Source organism: Grammomys surdaster, unplaced genomic scaffold (assembly GCF_004785775.1).
Source record: "Grammomys surdaster isolate TR1022 unplaced genomic scaffold, NIH_TR_1.0 126035, whole genome shotgun sequence".
Taxonomy (NCBI): Eukaryota; Metazoa; Chordata; class Mammalia; order Rodentia; family Muridae; genus Grammomys; species Grammomys surdaster.
In genome coordinates this window covers 4,356,165-4,379,603 of record NW_021620848.1, presented here as the reverse complement: position 1 = coordinate 4,379,603, position 23,439 = coordinate 4,356,165, and the positions used below count along the sequence as shown (strand labels likewise).

Genomic DNA, 23,439 nt, shown 5'->3' with positions numbered 1-23,439 from the left:
GAAGCAAATTCATAGCAGTTTCTATTAGTACCTTTTATGTTAGTACATATAAAACACAAATTAGAATTATTGAAAAAGCTTTACAGCACCCTTCCACATATAAACATTCTATTCTAGTTGCTGAAATTCTAAAGAACAGAACTCCTACACAGCATTCTCCTCTGCATAGAACAAACATTTATCATATGCTTAGATAAATTAACTAAAATGAGATTTTTTTCTTATTCTTCTGCCTAGAATTTGAAACCCTTACCAGGAAGTAGTATTCCAGATGCCAAACACTCCATTACTCGTCTCAAGGCCTCCCCAGCGCCCAAAGGTCTATTACAAGTACCTATAGACTTTTCACATATAAGCTCTAGTGGCTAGAAGATATTAAATTACAAATTAGTACATGCACCAAGTGTTAAAAGGATTCCAGTTAAATGTGAGCTGACATTTCTATCTAAAAGAGAAGCCAAAAAAGTTTAGACAATTTAGCATTTATGGAGCATTTAACTCTTCCCCCATGATTGACAACTACTCTAATTCAACCATTTTTAATATTTTTGGTTGTGAGCCTAGCCTGCAGCTGAGACATCTCTCCAGCCCCCAATCGTTTTTTAAACCAAGCATTTTTAGATAGATATTTTCTAAAAACATTTGAGACAAAAACCTTATGATTTTTAATTACTCTAAAATTTTTTAAAAACTAAAAACATATAATTAATTTACAGTTAACAAGTTTTCACATATGTAATAGCTAATAAATAATCAAGGTACGAACTGATCTATCTAAATCCTACTTAAGTTAGGAAACATACAACTATAAAGAGTCCAAACAGCCTACTTCAAGAATAATTAGAATAAACAAAGAAACAACATCTCTTATATTAGATAAACTGAAACTCATGATACTGCACAAATATTCACAGTTGTTTTATAAATGAGCCTTTACAACATTAAACGATTTTTATAAGCTTTTAAATTCTAGTCCTGATTGGGTCAGGCATATTTTCAAAATTAAGTCAATGTTACAATATATGTTATGCCTATAATTAGTAATTAGTATCAGGCAAACATGGCACTTAACCTACCGGCAGACATACTTTAAAGTATATATTGTAACATTGTACTTAACAAACATGTTAGGATTTGTGTCTCTATTTCATGAAAAATTCAAAAGATACCATTCTATCAAATAATCTCCACACAAATGGAACAACACAATGGACAATGGGCCAGCCAAAAAAACTATCCTGAGCAGCAAGTGATCCATGAGTGATCAATGATTCATACAGAATTCAAAGGAGAACAGCACCTACTTCTAAAAGGTATAAAACCTTTAAGTCAGAAAACAATAATAATAATGATAATATAGATTTTAAAACATATATCTATAAGGTCTAAAACACAAATGACAAAACAAAAGAAGTTATAGGCATAAAAGATTTCATAAAACTGAATGATTATTTCTATGGCAAAACCAGACAACATTCACCTTAACTAACTCAGAATATACTCATAGTAACATCATTTTGAGAATTTCCTCTGCTATAGCTTCATATTTGTTTTTTAATCACATGTAAGTACTTACCCATCCTTTCAATGGTGCCCATGTGGGTACTCTGTTGCACAAATCACGCAGAATGCGGAGGACAATTACACATGATTTTAATCCATTTGCCCTTGCCTAAAACAAACAAAATGATTCCAATATCCCTGTAGAAATCCACTCCACATATGAAACACACTGATCATAACTTTTTTAAACTGAATTATCGATTAGCAAATAATTTCCTGGTATTCGAGCAAACCAAAAAAATCAAGTTATGAAAATAGCAAGTTATTGGTTTAGAAAGGCAGGTTTTTAACTAAAAGGAGAATAGAAAAATTCCTTTCGTAAACTCATGCCAATCCTCTTTCAGGCAATATATTAACATTCATTTTTTCTATATATTTTATAAGCCATCCTCTACTATTCAGAGTAGTAAGTCAAAAAAAATCACATGATAACAAAACAACATAGAGAGACAGCTAGTGTATAAAGTGCTTCCTATGCAAGTATGCAGGCTTGAGTCCAACTCTCCTGTGTTTTATAACCCACTTGGAATCTCAGTATTAGAGAAGCAGAAATAGGATCCATGGGCTTGCTGATCAGTCAGACTAGCCTATGTGGTGAGTTGCAGACGCCAGTGAGAGACCCTATCTCAAAAACGTCAAGGTTTATAACTCCTGAGAGATGACAGTGAAGTTGACCTCTGATGCACAATGACACAGAGAGGTTGTGTGCGTGCAAACGCACGCATGCACGCACGCACCCACACACACACTCACATACACACACACACACACACACACACACACACACAACAACGAAAGCTATTCTAGGCACTGTATCCGAAGAAACCAATTTACTCCGGCAGTAATTCAATGAGCTACAAACTATTCCTCTTTCATATAACACATACATCACACTAAGTGGAAAGTGGTCCACATAAAATCTACAGAACAGTAAAGAAAAATAAAGTGCCAACCTGAAACCATTTGGCATGTCGAAGAGAAGCCAAGGCATTCAGGCATTTTTGCCTGTCCAATAAGTCCGGAGGGTCTTTCATCATAACATTTTCTGATAGTAAAATGGGATAAAGGAAAACAGAAACAGTTTGAAAGGGTATTCTTAAAAAATTATGAATAACAACCAAAAGAAAGCAGCATTTGAATGAACTTATAATAAGACACCCAGAAAATTTTGTAATGATGTGTTGCTTCTTTTTAAAATTAAGTACACATTATTTACATAAATAGTCATCAGATTCTATGCAAAAATTCAAGGAAAAATAAAGGAATTCATTCAGCAAAGGAATCAGTGACCACTGCTTCTTATTATCAATCAGAGATCTTATTAATGAACATGTACACCATCATAGATAACAAAATAAATACAAGCACTGTTTCCTTTGGCAAGCTACAAAGAAGGATATCTGGGAACAATAGCATTAAAAACCTTATTTTTTTAATAGAAAAAATTTGGATAACTGATCAGAGTCTAAAACAGTTGGAACTCTTATACAATAGTTAAAGTTAGATGTGTTAAAAATATGTATGTGACCAAAACAGAAATTTGCTTCTAGACAAACCTAGTCACTAGAATAACAACAATAGAAATGTGACTCCAGTAATGAGATCTCAAATGCCTTGAGGTTCATTCACTAAATTTTAAAACTACATATAAAATAAATAGAAATATATTTCGTATTTATTCATCAATCTCTCCCCTCCCACTCTCTTTTTTTAATGGCAAATCATAATAGAGTGCTACCTAAACATGGCCTTTTGATTTGCCTATTTCACAATTGGTTGAAAGTGCTCGAAAGCAGCAAAACTTAATCATAATTAACAATAAAACCCACATACTTGAGATGTCACATGATACTAAAACCAAGTTTCTATCACCAAATTCATTTCTGCTAAGCTATGGAAAGGTGGGATTTTTAATTTTTTAAGTCTCAATGCATTACTTAAAAGCACAGTTCTACAAATGGATCCCTACAAAAGGTTTGTCTAACCCCTAAAACAGATTTATTATTCTCTCTTAAGAATGCTTTTAAGCCAGGCAGTGGTGATGCATGCCTTTAATTCTAGTACTTGGGAGGCAGAGACAAGCCTGTGAGTTTGAGGCCAACCTGATGTATAGAGTGAGTTCTAGGCCAACCACAGTTACACAGAGAAACCCTGTCTCAAAAAAAAAAAAAAAAAAAAAAAAAAGAATGAAAAGAGTCCCACCCACCAACGCTTCCTCTCACTATTCTGCTAACAGTAGATATGGAATACACTGCATGGTTCAAGGGATGTAAATACTTTTAAAAGGCATACAAGAACATGGATTTTTTTTTGTTTGTTTCCTTAGTTATCAGTAACTCTACAGTGGCAAACAGTGTTTATTCTACTAGTTAAAATGTTACTAAATCTGAAGGCATAATGCCCAGCTAAAACCACAACTATAATAGGAAGAACTGTGGGTTCCCTGTACTGATGCAACACTAAAGAATGAAATGTTACACACTTATTTTCTACTAAGTGAGCTCCACAAGCAGATGTCTACATTGTTTCCCATTAACACCTGCCAACAAAAATCACAATGGTGAATCTCATTTCATTGCCCAGTTCTACTCATAAAATCAGAAGCCTCAAAAAGAATTATGAATGTGGAGTCTTTTTTTTTCAGACACAAAACATACAACTGAATCATTTTAGTGTTTTGTCATATAATTATTTAACTGTAGTTAATACAAGCATCTGTATTAAGCTCAGTAAAAGATAAATCATCTCTAAATGAGTGATTAGAATCTCTTAAAAGGTAGATTCCCTAACAAAGGTTGACTAACTGCTAAGAAACACAATCCAAATTGCTTACTTTTTTACAACTTCAATGCTTAAATTAATAGTAAAGCAAGTTAAGTTTTATTCTACTACCTTATGAAGTCAAGATGAAGGGAAACAAAGGGAGATGGGCATAGAAAGAAGGAACAGAGGCGAGATCTGGGAAGCCAGAACTCTTTGTTCACCTCCTAGTATTTTATTGAATGGTCGGAGATTATAAGTATACCACCTAATTGTGACAGATATGTATTTATTTGTTTGGTTGGTTGGTTGGTTGGTTTTTCAAGACAGGGTTTCTCTGTATATCTCTGGCTGTCCTGGAACTCACTCTGTAGACCAGGCTGGCTCAAACTCAGAAATCCGTCTGCCTCTGCCTCCCAAGTGCTAGGAATAAAGGCGTGTAACACCACTGCCAGGCATGACAGATATTTATAACGGAGACAAGAAAAATATATTTTTGATTACTTCTTTCATCACAAAATCAGATTATAACCACAAACTCTTACTGGGAAAAAAAAAAAACAAGACATCAGCTTGCTACAGACAGTCAACATTTGGAAACAACAGACTTTTTACTAAAAAGAGATGAAAAAGAAAAGCACTGAGGACTTGCAGCAGATTCCCTTTACATCATCATCAAATTGGCCATGTTTGTTCATGTTCTGACAGTCAAAAGATCCAAAATGTTTCACTATTCATGAGGCTAGAAACAGCAGAGTGTAACAATACATTTATTTTATCTTGAAAGGTTTTTGCATTATGTAATACATAAGCATATGTGCACATATAGTGCTACTTATCAGCCCAGCTTGTCTATTCTCTTTATATGGCTAATGATGTTGTTTTACATATTTTCACTGATGAAAAAAATTCATTACTATGGTAATCACAAAAGTGCTGCTGGGAAAAAAATGCCACTCCTTATGGAAACTTAATACAGGTATACAGTTGTGTGCGTGTGCGTGTGAGTGTGTGTGTTTCAACTTTATTAGGTAAGCAAAAATTTTCTTTTTAAAAAAAGTCATTAATTAAAAACAACAGAAAATCAGGGGCAGGTGGATGGATATCTGTGCATTCCAGATCAGCCTAGTCTACAAAGTAAATCCCAAGCGAGGGATACATAAGAGAAATCCTGTCTCCAAAAAAAGGAGGAGGTGGAGGAGGAAGAGGAGGAGGAGGGGGGGGAGGGAGGGAGGGAGGGAGGAATTTAAGCATACAACTATGACCCAATTTACTTGCTTTCTAGGAAACATAAAAAATAGCACAGGAAGATGGACAAGTATTGACAAAAATGTCAAATGCAAAGAAAAATATGTTTTAAAAGTGTTTTTTAACCTACCAACAAGATATGAAGGTACATGAGCATTCTGAATAATGGAAGCGTTAGAAGTTTATTATGCCTAACCCTGCTCATTTGGTTAGATCAGTGACAAATAGACACCATTCTGCTGCAGAGTTATCTTTTCTCAGTGTTCTACATGCAAGCTATCTGCCCCTGTTAACAGAACACTAGGCTATAAAGGAAAAACAGAGGGAAAGCCAGATGTGACTGTAACTATGTCTAGAACTAGGCTCTTCAAAAGTAAAATAACTGAGCTGGGAGTATCATGGTAGGCTCCATGGAAATCTGCATAAAGCTGAGCTCTCACCTCATCCTGATGTAATTGTTTTTAGTATGCAGAAGAAATCCTGAAACCTCTTTTCTCTCAATTCCTTGAAACTTTCTGGAAAGACATTATGCCTGAGCTATTGTTCATGAAAAACATAAGGACACAGTAATATGAACAAACAGATACAGCAATAAGGTAGAAGAAAGAAGCACTGTCCTCTTAATTTGTCTAATTATGCTATAAACACTATCAAGCAATGGAAAGAAAATGACCATAGGTTTGCTCTGCACAGTGTACATCTAGCACCAGGGGAAGGTAGAAAAATAAAGCCTGCAGTACAAATATGGACTGCAACAATCTACTGTCCTGAACTTAGCAGAACACATGTCAGTTAACTTTTGCAAAGAAGAGTCAGAAGTTCAACTTGACATCAACAGGTGAAAAGGAACTAACTCTTAAGACAACTTCTCTATCAAGCTCTGAATCTACTTCAATACCAAGAACAAAAGTTGATTTCAGTATAAGACAGAAATAGTTATTTAAAATAAATGGTTATATACACTTCTACACAGAAAATATTAAAGTTAAATTTAATGGCCTACCCTAGCCCAGGTACTCTGGTTTTGCCCATTCTCAACTTTCCTTTATTCTCATTTAAATTTAGCCAAAATCATTTAGCAAGTTAAGAGAGGGAAGAAAAATAGTTGATTTGTACATCTACCATAAACTATGTATTTGGGAGTGGTTGAAGCAAGCCACAAGAGTTTGACAAAAGTCTCAGGGTAGAGGACAGGTGCTACAAGATATTGTTAACTTTGAAAAAGAAAATTAATAGAAGGGAATCTTTCAGTGCCAGGTATCCCTGAAAGATGAGTATGCCTTCTGTTTCCATTCCATGTAGATGCAGAGAATTACATCAAAGCAAAGAGTGGTGTCTAAGTGAACAAACACTACATAATCCATAATTATGCTAGATGCTCCAAACTGCACAGCAATATATAGAAAAAGGCATCTATGACAAACTAGATTAGACAAAATGAATAAACTGTAAAATACCAAGTTGGTTACCACAGCTGGGATATTAAGAACAGCAGGAAAGCAAAACTTTCTGCCATCAAAAGTAGAAGTAACTTAGCTGACTCCTTAGTCTTACTTGATCTTGCCAAGCTGATTAGAGTCAGCACATAGAGAAAGTCCTTTAGAACCTTAGTAACTTAAATCATCTTAAACAAATAGTGTGACTATATTATATTACATAAATCCCATTCTATGATTAATAGTGTTCCAGACAGGCATAATATACTAAGAGCCTGATTTTAGCTTCTCTGAACAAAAACCAAGGTTTTAAAAACAACAGGTTAAGCCTGAGGGAATCAACACTAAAAGCTATGACAGAAATCCTACACAAAACCACATGAGAAAAAAAGCTTTATATCTTCCTGATACCTTCAAAGAGGTAAAGGAAGAAGCAGATACAAACAAACAACTCTCAAAACAAAAACAGTGTTTAGTAATACCTATAATTACAAGTCTACATAGAAATGGTTGGTCTTCTACTACAAGGTCAAGGAGAATACCGCTTACCATAATTAACACTTATCTTGATACATCAGAAATCATAGATCTGCTGTTAAAAAAAATTAAGTCACTTAAGAGACCAGTTCTTCTAAGGTACTACAGACATACTATATAAAGGGTAAAGTACAGGCATTAAACCCAATTACAGATGGGATGTACTTTAAATATAATTCAAGAACGTATCTGGTTTCTGATAACTATATTGTTTTCAAATTTTAAGTTAGCCACTATCCTGACACACATAAAAGCATTTTTTTTAAAAGGTGACCATCTATTTTAATTCCAGGATTCTATGATTCATGTCTAGAAACCAAAAGTCAAAAATGTACCACAAGTAATTTTTTACCTGTGCCTTTTTCTATCCTTATTAACAATTTGAAAAAAACTAAAAAATGATCTATACTCCTTTCTACTTTAGTGGTACTTTTATGATAAAGAGGTATACAATGAGATATGTTGAAATCAGATAGATGAAAAGTAACAAGTACCTATTGGCCATATATAGTGTCTCTACATCATTATGACAGAGTGGCCAGTTGGTCAAGAGTCCAACAATGAGTAATATCCCCATGGCATGTTTCTTTGAGTAAGACAAAGAGTACAAACAAGTTGACAAGATAAAAAAAAATTAAGAAAATGAACCTCACCACATATTCACCAACTTTTCAAAACTACCAACAGTTAATTTCTAATTCTACATTTATGAGGGTGACAATGTCATACACCAATTCTTTTAAATATATATCTTATTCAAACTGTTAACAGAGTCAAAACGTCTCAAAAATTTACTGAAGGCAGACAGATTGACCCATACCTTTACATCTCAGCACTAAAGAGTTAGAGGCAGATCTCTGTGAGTTTAAGGCAATTCAACTTTACAAGCTGAGGTTCAAGTCATCCAAGGTTATTTAGTGAGACCCTGTCTCCAAAAATAAAAAAAATATGTGTGTGTGTGTATACATATATTATGTGTGTTTGAATATGTACACTGTGTATTATATGTACATATATGCATGTCATATATTTTAAATCACACTTTGAAGATTAAAAATTATTAAGTAAAATATATTCACTAATTCTTTTCCGTTATTCTGTAAGCCAAATCTACACACAATTACAATTTACAAAGGTATACAATTATTAGAAGTCAAACACAACAAGCAAGTGAGTAACTTCAAAATCAACAAAAATCAAAAAAAATTTTTTTAAAGTAATTCTGGTTTATACCACGTTTAATCCTGAAATCTGACCATTAAGCCAGTATAATAGAACAGGTTAGCCGACACCAATAACTTGAAGTTATACTAGACAAAGGAAAAAAATTGCTAAAATGGCAGAAAAATTAAAGCATAATTTTAAAAGCCTACATGATAAACACAGGATCTGAAACTGAAAAATACACTACATAAAAATAAAACTTTAAAATATCATAGGTGGCTTACACAAGCAAATTAAGTCTATGACCTCTTAAATCCCAAGGCATAGTTAAAACAGTACTGGAAAAAACGTTACATGAACAAAACAAAACATAGATATGTATGTATGTGTATATATATATATACACACATGTACCTCCATCTTTCTTCTCCAATTCGTCCCTAATTAGAGGGGAAGTAAGTATCACCTTCAAAGTCAATGTTGGTTCTTTTGTGTTCCGAATTATAATGGATGCTTCATTTATACATTGTTCCACTTGGTATTTCTCTTCTGTTAGTTTCTGAAAGTCACCAAGATTTCAAAAACAGTCAATCACATTAAAATCTCTAAAAGGAAACACTTGCGCTAAGTTAATAAATATTAATAATTAATTATATGCCAAAGAGCATATAAAGACCCACAACTGTAACTAGTTCCTTACCTTCAAGATACCTTCTCTTTCAACTTAAGCAAACCCATTCTCCATCCTTCATAAAGGGACTACAATGTCAACCAGGCAGACAATTATAATATTTAAACCATTTTGCTTCCATGTAAAATGTGAATAGCAGTGTTACAGTAAAGTGTAAATAAGTATACTTGAAATTATTACAGTAAAGTATTACATAAATGTAGGTAGCTGAAATGCTCTCTGAAATATTAGTGCTGTTGACAGAACAATCTAAACAACTACTTGCCAAAGACATGAATTCAGACAATACAAATTTCTAATGTTTACCAAGAAACTATGAATGAAAAAGATGTCCACTTATAGTCACAGAAAAAAATGAGTATAAAGTTGCCTTGTATAATTAAATTAATCTCAGAAATCATTCCATTGAGACTTATCATTATGAAATAAGCCAACAAACATCCACAGGGAATTTACATTGCAGGGCTTCTCCCTTCTCCTTCTTTCTTCCTTCTTTTTCCTCTTCCTCCTCCTCTTCCTCTTGTTTTGTTTGTTTGTTGAGATAGGGTTTCTCTGTGTAGTCCTGGCTATCCTGGAATTTATTCTGCAGACCAAGTTGGCCTCTAATTCAGAAATCTGCCTGCCTCTATCTCCCAAGTGCTAGGGTTAAAAGAATGTGCCACCACCACCTGGCTACATTGCCTTTTTTAACAGAGTGATGCAAACATAATCCTTGGGCTTTCATAAAATATCCAAAATCATTAATTGAATATCAGACATTAAGTATATAATTAAATAAATCATACAAAGCATTTTTTCTTGCTTTTTTTTCTTTTCTTTTTTTTTGGGGGGGGTGGTAGAGGGAGGAGGGATTCAAGAAAAGATTTCTATGTGTAGCTCTGACTGTCCGGTAACATGCTTTGTAGACCAGGTTAGCCTTGAACTACTAGATCCACCAGTCTCTGCCTCCCAAGTGCTAGGATTAAAGGTGTGTACCACCACACTGAGCACAAGGCATTTCTTAACAATCAAGCTTAGTCTGAAGAAGATAATATAAGGTACGTTCTAATAGAATTCAGTCATTTATTTTAAAAATGCCATTTTAATATTAAATACTTCAGCCAGGCAGTGGTGGCGCACACCTTTAATCCCAGCACTTGGGAGGCAGAGGCAGGTGGATTTCTGAGTTCGAGGCTAGCCTGGTCTACAGAGTGAGTTCCAGGACAGCGAGGGCTACTCAGAGAAACCTTGTCTTGAAAAAAGCAAAAAACAAACAAACAAAAATATTAAATATTTCAAAAAACAAAAAGAAAACTTATTACACTAATGTTGAACAAAAAGTCAAAGAAAGAAAAGAATACACCATGAGTGGAACAGTCAGAAGTAAAAACAAAAACTGTTCACATTCATTTTGCCAATGGTGGGGGGAAACAAAATTATCTACTATAGAAGGATGGAGAGATGAGTTTATTATAGAGTGCTGACAAGCAAGAAGACTCAAGTTTGAACACAGAACTCACATAAAACAATAGACAGGGCAGGAGACATGGCTCAGGGGTTAACAGTACTTGCTGCCCCTGCAGAGGACAAGGGTTCAGCACCCAGCACACAGGGTAGAACCCAACCATCGTAACTCCAGTTCCAGGGTACCTAATACCCTCTTCTAGTTCCTCAAGCATCACATATATGGTGCACACAACATAAAATACAAATAATAACAGGCACAGTATCATGTGCCTAGAATCCCTGAACTGGGAAAATGAGTACAGATGGATTCCCAGGGGCTTGATAGCCAGCCAGCCTGCCTGTCCTAATTAGAGAGCCACAGATAACACAAGATTCTGTCTCAAAAAACAAAGTAAAGAGTTCTTGAGGAAGAATATACCAAATACTCCCCTAATCTCCACATATAAGTGCTTGCTCAGACACAGATACACACACACACAGACACACAATTTATTGGACCTGGAGAAATGGCTCAATTGTTAAAGTCACTGGCTGCTCTTATAGAGAGCCAGAGTTCATTTTCCAACACCCACATAGCTGATCACACATTTCTATAACTCCAGTTCTGGGGGATCTAGCATCCTCAAATAAACATAAATTCAGGCAAAACACTAATGCACATAAAATGAAAATAAATAAATAGGTTTTTTTTAAAGATATCTATTGGAAAATTTAAGTTTTCAATTTTAAAATATATCCAAAGTCATAAATATAATGAGTTTGGTCTAGACTAACTTCAAGCACTAACTTCAAAGATTACTAAGTTTGTCATCCTCTGCCTCCTTTGTTCAAAGAAGTTCTAAAATCATCCTGAAAAAGAGTACAGAGAGAAAAAGGTGTATTCCCACCTCAATTAAGATAGTAAATAACTGAACTGTTCCTACAGTAAAGTGTTCAGAAAAGGTATTTAGCCTGTAAGAAATGTCCTACTAGAAATTATTATTTATATATATATATATATATATATATATATATATATATATATATATACACACACACACACACACACACACACACAACTAAACTAGTATAGTAGAAAATATGTGAACACTAAAAATTATTTCTCGCCAGGCAGTGGTGGCGCATGCCTTTAATCCCAGCACTTGGGAGGCAGAGGCAGGCAGATTTCTGAGTTCGAGGCCAGCCTGGTCTACAGACTGAGTTCCAGGACAGCCAGGACTACATAGAGAAACCCTGACTTGAAAAAACAAAAAACAAAAAAACAAAACAAAAAAAAAACCCAACAAAAAAAACAAAAAAATTATTTCTTGAAATATTACAATAATAATGCATATGTTCTTTGATATATATGTGTGTGTACATGTATTTTCTTAACATCACTGGAAAATTAAGATTACCATTTCCAGTGAAACATACCTTCACCCAGATACAGAAAATTAATTGTTGGAAAGCGATAATAACTGTTTTAAATTGAAATGTATGTCTCATACTATTTACCACTGGCCCTAAGTGTTCTTCATCTGTTCTATCTTAACCCTTAAAAGACCTCAGAATGTTTATATCATTTTAGTCTTCGCTAGCCTGGAAAACTCAAAGTTCCTAAAATTTAAGATAGTCTGCAAAAATCTATACTCTCACTTATAATTTTTCCCTTGAAGACTTACTAGATCGGCAGTAACATTTTTAAATCTGTGGTGCCTAGAAACAAAGATCCTCACCTGAAAAAGAAATCAAGTTCAACCTGCACAGAGAAAGCACTAGTGTGCAGACAAAAATTGTATCACTGTTGTATCTTCAAAGCCACAGAAATGATCCCAGATAGATGATGGTGGCACTTATTTTTAAACCCAGCATTCAGAGATTTTAAATATCTCACCCTAATTGTTTATTAAGTTATATATAAATAACAGAATATCACTCAAGAAGTACTAAGATACATCATTTGCAAGAACATGGATGGAACGAGAGCATCGTGTAGGGCAAAGTAAGCCAGGTTCACAAAGACACATAGTATGTGCATTTCATTTTTTAAGGTTTTATTTATTTTTACTAGTGTGTATGAATGGTTTGCGGAGTGTACATAAGTCTACCACATGTATGCATTTCCCATGGAAGCCAAAAGAGGGCATCAGATCGCCTGGAACTGGAGTTACAGATAGTTGTGCAGTTACCTCGTGAGTGCTGGAAACTGAACTGTGATCTTCTGCAAAGGAGCAACTATTCTTAACCACAGAGCTAGCTCTCCAGTTCCACACTTTTATGTCCTCTTTATTATGAGACTCTAAAGTTTAAAAGGGGGGACAACAGCAGGGAGGCCAGATAGCTGAGTGATTAAAGATACTTGCTGCCATGCCTGACAACCTGAATTCAAGCCTCAGAAGCTACATAATGGAAAACTAAGTCTTGCAAGATGTCTTTTGCGTTCCACAGCAAGCAAATAAATAAACACTTGAGGAAGGGATTGTTTGTTTGTTTGTTTGTTTGTTTGTAAGACTTGAAACCAAAGGGCAGACTATTTGGGAAGGAACCAGGAGAAGACAGAGAATAGCGAAAGAAAGAAACTAATAGGTGAATAGAATAAAAGTTCATGGTTGATATGTATCAGAATGACCCAATAAAATCTAATATTTTATACAATGAATGAATATACACTGATTTTTATATTTTTTAACTTAAAAGTAGGGCTGGAGGCATGGCTCAGCAGTTAAGAGCACTGACTGCTCTTCCAGAGGTCATTAGTTCAATTCCCAGCAACCACATGGTGGGCTCACAACTATCTATAATAGAATCTGGTACCCTCTTCTGGCATGCAGATGTATATCAAGATAGAGCTCTCATATGCATAAAACATTTTTTAAAAAAAAAAAAACTTGGAAATAAGAAAAATCACACCTGATTATTGAAAACCAGAAACACTGACTTTTTTATTTACAGGTATCTACCTCATTTAGAAGAAATACAAATTTAAAAACAAAAGACAAAAAAGGGTTAAAGATGGCTCAGTGATTAGGAACAATGGCTGCTCTTCCAGGGAACCCAGGCTCAGTTCTCAGCATCCACATGTCAGTTCACAACCATCTGTAACTCCAGTTTCAGGGGATCCAATGTCTTCTTCTGGCCTCCAATACACACAGGCAAAACACACATATACATAAAATAAATTTTTTTTTTAAAAAAATGCATCATTTTTCAAGAATAAAGAAAGCAAGCATAAAGAGACACAGATGAGCATTCACCAACTCAAAAGTTTAGACTTGTAGGTAGACATCTATTTCTGTGTCACAGATATGAAGACAATCTGTGGTGGTTTGAATATGCTTAGCCCAGGGAGTGACACTATTAAGAGGTGTGGTCTTGTTGGAGTGGGTGTGGCTTTGTTGGAGGAACTGTAAAGCAGTAGAGGTGGGCAAAGAGAGCTTCCTCCTAGCCTCCTGGGGATGTTAGTCGTCTCCTGGTTCCCTTTGGAACAAGATATAGAACTCATCTCCTTTCCCAGCACCATGCATGGCTGGATGGTGCCATGCTCCCCACCTTGACAATAATGGACTGAACTCTGAATCTGTAAGCCTGCTCCAATTAAATGCTGTTCTTTATAAGAACTGCCTTGGTCACGGTGTCTCTTTACAGCAATGAAAACTCTAACTAAAACACAACCTAATGAAAAATTACCAAGAAGCTAAAATCCAATTAATTACAAGTAACACATAACTGAAATGAAAGATCATATCAGCTTCCTGATCAGTGGTGCACACATCTCTAGGATAGGCTAGCAAGGTTAGATTTAGAGTAACCAGACAGAGCCCAATAGCATGACAGCATTAAAACTTTTTAAACTCAACCCAATGTGAAATTAATATGGAAACTAAACAGGAAGTGACTTCCCATAAACTTAGCAGATAAGTGACCTTAACTGACTTGCAAGAACATTCAACAGGTCAAAGAGTTTGGCATGCTAACTTCACAGGCTGAGTTTAGACCCCAAAACCCACATAAAGGGAAAAGGAGAGAACTGGTCCCACAAAGTTATCCTCTGGTCTCACATCTACAAACACACACACAAAAAACAGTTCATAAACTAAAAACTTTAGCCAAATCTTCAATTTTTAAAAATATCATTATGAAATTATCTACTGTTTTTTGGACCTTTCTTGATCTTTCAACTTTCTGTCATATTTCACCAAATTTTCCAAAAGTTTTATAAAAGACATACATAGAGGTCTAGAGGTGAAGAGATGTACAATCTCAGCAAGACATACCTGAAAGGTTTAAGACTGTATGTTAATGGCCTTATTTTGATAAATATATTCTGAGTCTAAGTCACCAGAAATGTGGATTCCTCAGACCAAATTATTATTATTATCATTATTATTATTATTATTATTACCTATCCCTGACTTACCAATTCTTGTTAACAGTCACCAAGGTCACTGTTTCTTAACCCTTTACAAATTCTCAACTGCAGTTAAACAGTACTTACCTGAATCTGAATAGGAAGGTTATCTTTTACTGTATTTAGCAGGGTTTCCGTGGGTTTGTCTTTGCACATTAAGACTAGCTCCAGGTCCATATCATCTTTAATCAGCAAGCCTTTTGCAACCAAGCCAATCCTCATGACACCACACAATGTCCGGCCACCTTGATCCCTACAAATAAAAACCTATATTATTACTTCTATAACATATTTCCCAAGCTACAATTAATCATCACTTGGCTTCCTAAATACCTACATAAATGGATAAACTATTATGTATACCCGAACATCCAAAAATCTACAAATTAAAACTCAGTTAAGGTTTACACATTTAAAGTTACTTTTTCCTAATAACTGAACACAGATCATTATTTGACACTACAGGTATTTTAATTCATTATGACATCTCTCTTACAAATCCCAAGAATATTGAACATTTTTTCACTGTTTTTTGAGAAAAATTGAGAGAAAGACTAATGGAAACAGCCCAGTGGGTAAAAAGTACTTCCATACAAACATGAAATCTAAGCGACACCACCCCCCCCAAAAAAAAAGCTGAGTACAGCAGACCATGCATTCCCTGGTGATTGCTGGCCAGCCAGTCTAGCCAGAGAAAGAGCAAAGAGAGAGACAGAGACAAAGAGAGGAAACGCATGAGTACCCCATTAGACAGACTCTGGCCCCAACATGTGAAGTATACACACCATGTACTCATGCATGCTCATACAAACCTCACACGCCCACAGCCCTCAACACACACTCTAAATAAACTTATTTTTAAAAATAAGTTATATGTTAGTTGGCTATATGGTTTAGAAGCAGTTAATTCAAAGTGAGGTAAACTGAGAAAAAAAATATATGGTGGTGCAAGGTAGATAGAGAGTTATAAATAAGTTGCCACTTAGAGCCTGAACCATCTTGAAGATTTAATAAATCTTAAGCCTATAAAGACAGTGTAAGTAGAGATAAAGATAAATGACCCAAGAATGCAGATAACTATTAGAATCCACCAGTCATCATACATTATTTCTTATTCTATTGCCTTATCATCTCTGGCTCCCCAATGTGTATAGTCCCTTCTCCACAATCATCCTTAAACTTTGGCTTCAAACTACTCTGTTCAAGTTCTCAATTAGACTATTTCAATAAATCCTTCCTTACCAGCCTTACCTCTACCACCTTTAATAGTGTATAATCTCCCAAAACCATAATTTTGGTTGATACCACACATTTTCCCATCATGTCCCTGTGAACATTTGGACATCCAACATTACAAATACTTAACTTCTTTGAGCTTGCTTCCCCATCCATAAGACAAGACTAATCCTTTACTCATACAGCTGTTCTAATATAATGTAAGCAATGAACTTTGAACTTTGGCAGAGCACAACATACATTAAAATCTCAGTAAACAACTGCTGTTTCTTAAGCAGTCCCTATATGTGTTTCACATCTACACCTTTGCTTTTGACCTGTTACTACCAGATCCTCTGAGCCATTTCGAAATACTACCTCATTAATAAAGCTATTTCTTTGTCTTTTCTTTAAGACAAAGTTTCTTGGTGTAGCCCTGGCTATCCTCGAACTCAACGGGCTATGTAGACCAGGTTAGCCTTAAACTCAAAAGAGATCCACCTGCCTCTGCCTCCCAACTGCTGGGTTAAAGGCATGTGCCACCAAACTAGACTCATAAAGCTTTTTCTGATTACTAGAAACAACAGCACTTTATCTCTCCATGCTGTGTACTTTAATTTATCTAGATGAAACTGAAGTACAGATACTAAGATAAAATAAAGTCTAGCTCAATGCTAAAACACTTAACTAAAATGCTCAAGTCCACTCGTAGAATAAAAAGGGAGGAAGGGGAACCTGAAGGAACAGAGACTACTTTTGCCAACACACACACACACACACACACACACACACACACACACACTCTCACACTCTCTCTCTCTCTTCCTTCCTCCCTCCCTCCCTCCCTCCCTCCCTCCCTCCCTCCCTCTCCTTAGTACTCTTCTAGTTAAAATTCATTAATGACTCTGAGTTAACTGTCTTCATGAGCAAATGTGAAATGGTGATAATTTAATAAGTAAAATGTAAGCATAAAAGAGAAACAATAACAGACTACTTGATTTATTAAATCTAATAGAAAAAATTATGCAGAATAGTTGACACACTATAAATGTAAGTAGCCATTATTAGCTCACTCATTAAAATTCTAAATTATAATCATGGTGTGTCTGATCTTATCATCTACATGTAAATGATAGCATGATTGAGCAGGAAAACTAAGTCCAAATTCAAAAATCTTGAACTTAAATAATGAATTTGAATATAAGAGTTACTGGAAAACAAATATAATTACTTAAGACAGTAGTATTATTCCTAGTGATATAAAGTGTGAGGCCTGTTGCCATTGATTTGACTTTGGAGTCAGTCTGTAAGAGAGCAGACAGTAGTTGTGCAAAAGTGCCTAGTCTCATATATTTAAACTCTTTGGAGCACTTATGATAGACCAGGAGTCCAAACACATGTATCTATGAAACACAGATATAAAACTGAAAGATGCTTTGGTCCCTGGTTTATAGAGAGTAAAAACAGATCTAGTCTGTACTCTTTAAGTTCAACCATGTAAAAGAAGTTACAGATAACCTTGAAAAAGAAAAAAAATCAGATGATGCCAAAGGTACAAACTTCTAAGAAACTTCTATGTACTCAAAAATAATAATAAAATTGAGTAGGGAAGGGCATTTTGTATATATGTGTATATGTATAAAACTAAAATTTTTCAAAAATTTGAAAAAGCAACAGATACACTACAATTTAAATCTGGAAACCATTAATGACTTAACTTGAACAGAAACTATAATATATACAGAGTTATCCAAGTATGCGGTAACACAACCACTGGAAAATATCATTAGCATGAGCTCCAAATTAAACAATTACCATTTTAAACCATCAAATTTGAGAAAAACTGAGTACTTACAAGAACCATGCTCAATCAATGGTCAATCGCCATGCTCTTCAGCAAGATGCTCACTGCTTATCTTGGAAGTGAAAGAAAAGACTGTCCTATCTTTCAGTATAGACCATCCATTCATCAATCCACTCTTACCGTTCCTTGTCTACACAGTAATATGTAGACAGAACAGAAAGCTGGAAGGAAATTCTGGAGCCTCTATTTTCCACTTACATAAGTCATAGCTAATGTAATGTTTTAAACCTATACATACGGTATAGCCAATCAAATAAACTTCATTTTCCAAAGTAGGTATAGAATTACTCTAGTCACAATAACAGTGCTCAAGACAGTACCGCCAAACTGGCATGACATAAAATCTCATGATCTGATTGCAGACAGCACTGTGTTTTCATTTATGTATAACTACTATTGCTATCTCACAATACTTCTCTTGTAACTGTTAGAAGCTCTGGCTTCCTTATTTCAACAAATACACAAAATATACATTACTAATATGCAAAATAGATGCTGTATGTCCTGTAAATTTACAAGGTAAATACAGTTAATGCTGCTAGTACATTGTCCTATACTGTTCCTATACCACGATTTCAAAATGTCTAATAGAAACAATACTTTTTGTTTTGTTTTGAGACAGGGTCTCTCTTGGCTGTCCTGAAGCTATGTAGAGGAGGCTCCCTTTGAACTCAGATCCACCTGCTCTGCCTCCTGTTGGGACTAAAGGCATAGGCTACCATGCCTAGATGAAAACAGTATTTTTATGACTTCCTTAAACTAAAAAACATTACTATTTACTTTAGAATTAAGAGACTGAACCAACACAGCAAATATTAAGAACTCTCAAATATTAAGATACTACCAAAAGAGGTCATAAGAGGATTATCTTCTTTTTTTGATGCTACTCATTACTCCTCCTTGCTTTCTTATAGAATTTAACTCAGAATAAAACACCATGAAACATTTACTACCTTGGTTATCACATATGATAAGATTCAAAGAACAGCAAGCACATCGGCAACTCAATCCAGAGGATCCATAAACTTTTCTGGATAAAGTTTGACAAAAGTTTCAGCACTCACTTGGAATAGTTTTCCACAGCTTCATCTTTCTTTACTTCTGTCTCCCCCTCAGGTTTTGTGCCTTTGTTTGTTTCGTCCAGCCAATCTGAGACATGTTTAAGAGCACATTCAACAGTAGACACCATATTTTGCACAGCTTCAAGTTCCTCCGGAGAAGGATAGATTGTTGAATGTTTCACCATAACATGGCGATCATCATTGGCAAAAGATCTAATAGATCTCTGTCAAAGGGAAGAAGGAAAAAAAAGAATATCACCTCCTAAAGATAAGTAAGTGTATTTTAAGTCAACAATAACACCAACTGATAACCACTGTAAAGCAGTTAATGTTCAAACAATAAAAATAGGTTCATGAATGGGAAGTAAAGTGCTATTTTATTTAAATGGCATATCCCAAAATGGGAGGTATTTCACATGGTAGGGTTTGTATCAGTCACACTGTAAACACTCTTTCAGCTGAACTTGTGGCTTTCTGATTACCCCTCCCCCGCAAAAGAAAAAAAAAAACAGACCACTATCCATACTACATAACACTGTAGCTTTAAGATTCTCTCTAGAAATAAAGGATGGTGATTCACAATGTGACACCCAGCCAACTCCCACCTCCCAAAGTGCTAGAAATTCTCACACCTTTCATTAAGACTGTATTATCTTTCAGTATAGACCATCCATTTATCAATCCACTCTTACTGTTCCTTGTCTACTTATAGTAATAATACAAGATACAAATTTATAATATTGACTATAAAACAATAGAGTAATGTGTAGCATTTGTCATCTAAATGTAGCATGTGTCATCAAGTCTTGGTAGAAGTCTTTGAACAAGAAGTATTCCAAATTTCATAATAGAGAAAATACAAATTCAAAAGCAATCAACTTACCCAGCTAATTAACAAATGTACTGCATTCATATCAAGATCACTTAAAAATTTATTCAAATAAGCTTCAGATAAACATATTTAAGTATTAAAATAATTAGATTTGAAGAACTATACAAAAAACAGAAAACTGATCAAACAAATCTTAAAACTCAGAAGCAGCAATGAAAAAGGAAATGAATCAAATTATATTAAAACACAAAATTTTTACAAACATCTAAGCTTAAATCTAAAAAAAAAAACTACAGAAGAAAGTTTTTATGTCATATATATGACATTAAGTCAAAGGACTATAAAACTTACAATTATAGTAAAGCTATAATTTACCTGCAAAAAGCAGGTAATTCACTAGAAAGGTAACAAGTCACAATGTGTTTTTTCTATATTTCACAAAAACACTATTAGGGAAAAAAAATCCCCCATTAACATTTTTTCATCACCATTCTGATCTAAGCTATTATAAAATTTCATTTCCATAAAAGCAAACTGACTTGGCAAAAATTTTTACTATTTTAATTTAGTTTAGGTTAGATTCAGTTTTTTAAGACAGAGTTTTTCTCCGTATAGTCTTGGCTGTCCTAGAACTTACTCTGTAGACCACTCTGGCTTTGAACCTAAGAGATCTGCCTGCCTCTGCTTCCCAACTGCTGGGGTTGAATGCATGAACCACCACCACACAGCTTGGCAAAATATTTTTAAAACCAAATGAACATTTAAAAAAACAACATATTTGCTAAACAATATATTTCAAAATACACTGATAATAACAATTTTGTGCTTTTTCCTCCTAATTTATAATGTCTTTTAAATCCTCACTTAGGGAAAAAATTTAAAGTATCCTCTAGGACCAAAATATGAAGGGGGGAAAAAAAGCCACATCAAATCTCACCTAGTCACCAGGCCAGTGAGCTGGCTAAGCTGGTAAAGATGGTTGGTTGCGACCAAGTCTGACAACCTGAGTTTGATCTATGGGACCCACATAGTAGAAGGAAGAGACCCAACTTCTCTAAGTTGTCCTCTGATCTTCATACATATGCCCTGGCAAACAAATTCGTGTGTGTGTGTGTGTGTGTGTGTGTGTGTGTGTGTGTGTGTGTGTTTGCGTGCATGTGCGTGCATGTGCACACACACACATACACAATATAAAAATATAATTAAAAATTTTGGCCCAGTGGTGGTGCACGCCTTTAATCCCAGCACTTGGGAGGCAGAGGCAGGTGGATTTCTGAGTTCGAGGCCAGCCTGGTCTTCAGAGTGAGTTCCAGGAGAGCCAAGACTACACAGAGAAACCCTGTCTTAAAAAAACAAACAAAAAAAAAGAAAACAAAAATGAAGACCAAAACACCAGAGATAATTAGCTCATCTAATTCAACGTCTAACCTCTCACAAAAAAACAAGCCTTCCTTAATATTCACTTTAACACTCCTTAGAATATCCAACAAATAATTCTATTATCCTAGAAGCATGCTAAAAGTACTACCTTAAAAGCATGTTAAAAGTAGCTTTCAAGTCAAACATGTTGTAGAAACTCCTCTATCATGAATGTCACCAGAAAAAGCCCCATACAAATTATTTAATTTTTATGAGAAAAAAATTCAGAAATTCATGTAAAAGTCCAAGTAGAAGTTAATTAATTTTAAGTTCAAGATTACTGAACTTATGTTGGTTTGTTAATGCCAGTTTTATTACAAAATAGTAACAAGCATTCCTTCTCTTTGTTGTATTTCTTCTATTTGTTACTCTCTAGTGAGTTATAGCATACATTAGCATACGCTCCAAAATGTGGTTTCTAGTCTTTTTTTTTTTTTTTTAAAGATTTATTAATTTTATGTGTATAGGTGCTTTGCCAAGGAAACCAGAAGAGGGCACTGGATCTTTTGGAACTGGAGTTACAAATGGTTGTAAACTACCATGTGATCCCCAGCTCCCTCTAATCTTTTCTTCAACAAAAGAGCAACCATATTTATCTAAGGTTTCTACTCTCACTGTTAACATAATCATTTATAACTAAAAAATGAAAGAAATCAGTCATCACTCACCATGGTTTCCTATGGTATTTTAGCTTCTTTTTCCGATCCTTTTCTCTCTTTCTTGTCGTCTTCACTAGACACTGTTTTATGTGACAGTACCTCCTCATATGCCTGAATCCCCTGACTGCTCAATGTCAAATATAAGCAAAGATGTTTGAAAATTGTTCTCTGGAATGCACCTGCAAGAAAAAAGAAAAACAACTTTTCAACCTGTCTACAGTTAGTTTCAAATCTAAATGTAGAACCCATAAATATGATCCATGTTGACATAAATAAAAAAAAAAAGTTTACAGAGAAAATCACTTTATCGCTTTTACTATTTATTTACTTATATTTATGTGTGTATTTGTGTCTCTCTGCATGTCATGCTTATGTGGGTACCAAGGAAGCCAGAAGATAACCTTGGATCTGTTAGAGCTAGAGTTATAAATTGTTCTAAGCTACATAGGTGATAGGAACTGAACATATTTCCTCTGGAAAAACAGTACTTGTTCTTAGCCACTAAGTCATCTCTTGAGCCACACACACATCCTTTTTTTTTTTCAGTAATTACATTATTATAAACAAAATTTGACCTAGGTCCAAAAGTCAAAGTAATACGTACAGAAAAGCAACCCTCCTGGCAGTTACAGTGTGGAAACTAGATTCCCTAGACCTCGACATAAATGTATTTACTTATAAAGGAAGACTTACTCAAGCAAAACCATCTAAAAAAGCAATATTGCTACTGATGGTAACAATGTTTCTACTAAATTTAATCAGATTTACAATTAAAAATTGGCACTTTGTCTGACCTACATGAAAATCAAATGCATAAAGCTACTTAATATTAACAATATCACTGATTTACCATGACGCTTTTCCACTTATTTCTGTCATTTGACTGATACCACGTGATGGCATAATGTTTATCCTTTGTTTTTAGAATTAAAATTAGAAATGCCTTTCTAACTCTGCCCCCTTTGCTCCAAGAAACCCATTAAGCACATCCTTCACCTGTGTATCATTCATGTCCCAGACTTAAAAATTCACTAGATTTTTGCCTTACTTCATTACTCCTAGATAGCCATTCTCCATTTCCCCTGAATTTCCAGCCAGAAGCCTAATAGTCATTCTGCTACTGAGTGTAGCTAAAGAAACTTTATTTTTATTTT

At 34.8% G+C, this 23,439-nt stretch overlaps 1 protein-coding gene across 2 annotated transcripts in view; it reads right to left on the bottom strand.

Moving 5' to 3' along the window:
• The window catches only part of Strbp (spermatid perinuclear RNA binding protein), a 112,932-nt gene that overhangs the window by 38,429 nt on the left and 51,064 nt on the right, over nt 1–23,439 (bottom strand). For both annotated transcript variants that reach the window (XM_028754652.1, XM_028754653.1), the window contains exons 2-8: nt 22,295–22,464; nt 19,379–19,599; nt 15,323–15,488; nt 9,123–9,267; nt 2,517–2,608; nt 1,577–1,672; nt 254–365 (exon numbers count right to left, since the gene is read on the bottom strand). In XM_028754652.1, the coding sequence (XP_028610485.1) occupies nt 254–365; nt 1,577–1,672; nt 2,517–2,608; nt 9,123–9,267; nt 15,323–15,488; nt 19,379–19,599; nt 22,295–22,297 (835 nt within the window). In that variant the 5' untranslated portion in view covers nt 22,298–22,464. The remainder of the gene's footprint in view (nt 1–253; nt 366–1,576; nt 1,673–2,516; nt 2,609–9,122; nt 9,268–15,322; nt 15,489–19,378; nt 19,600–22,294; nt 22,465–23,439) is intronic.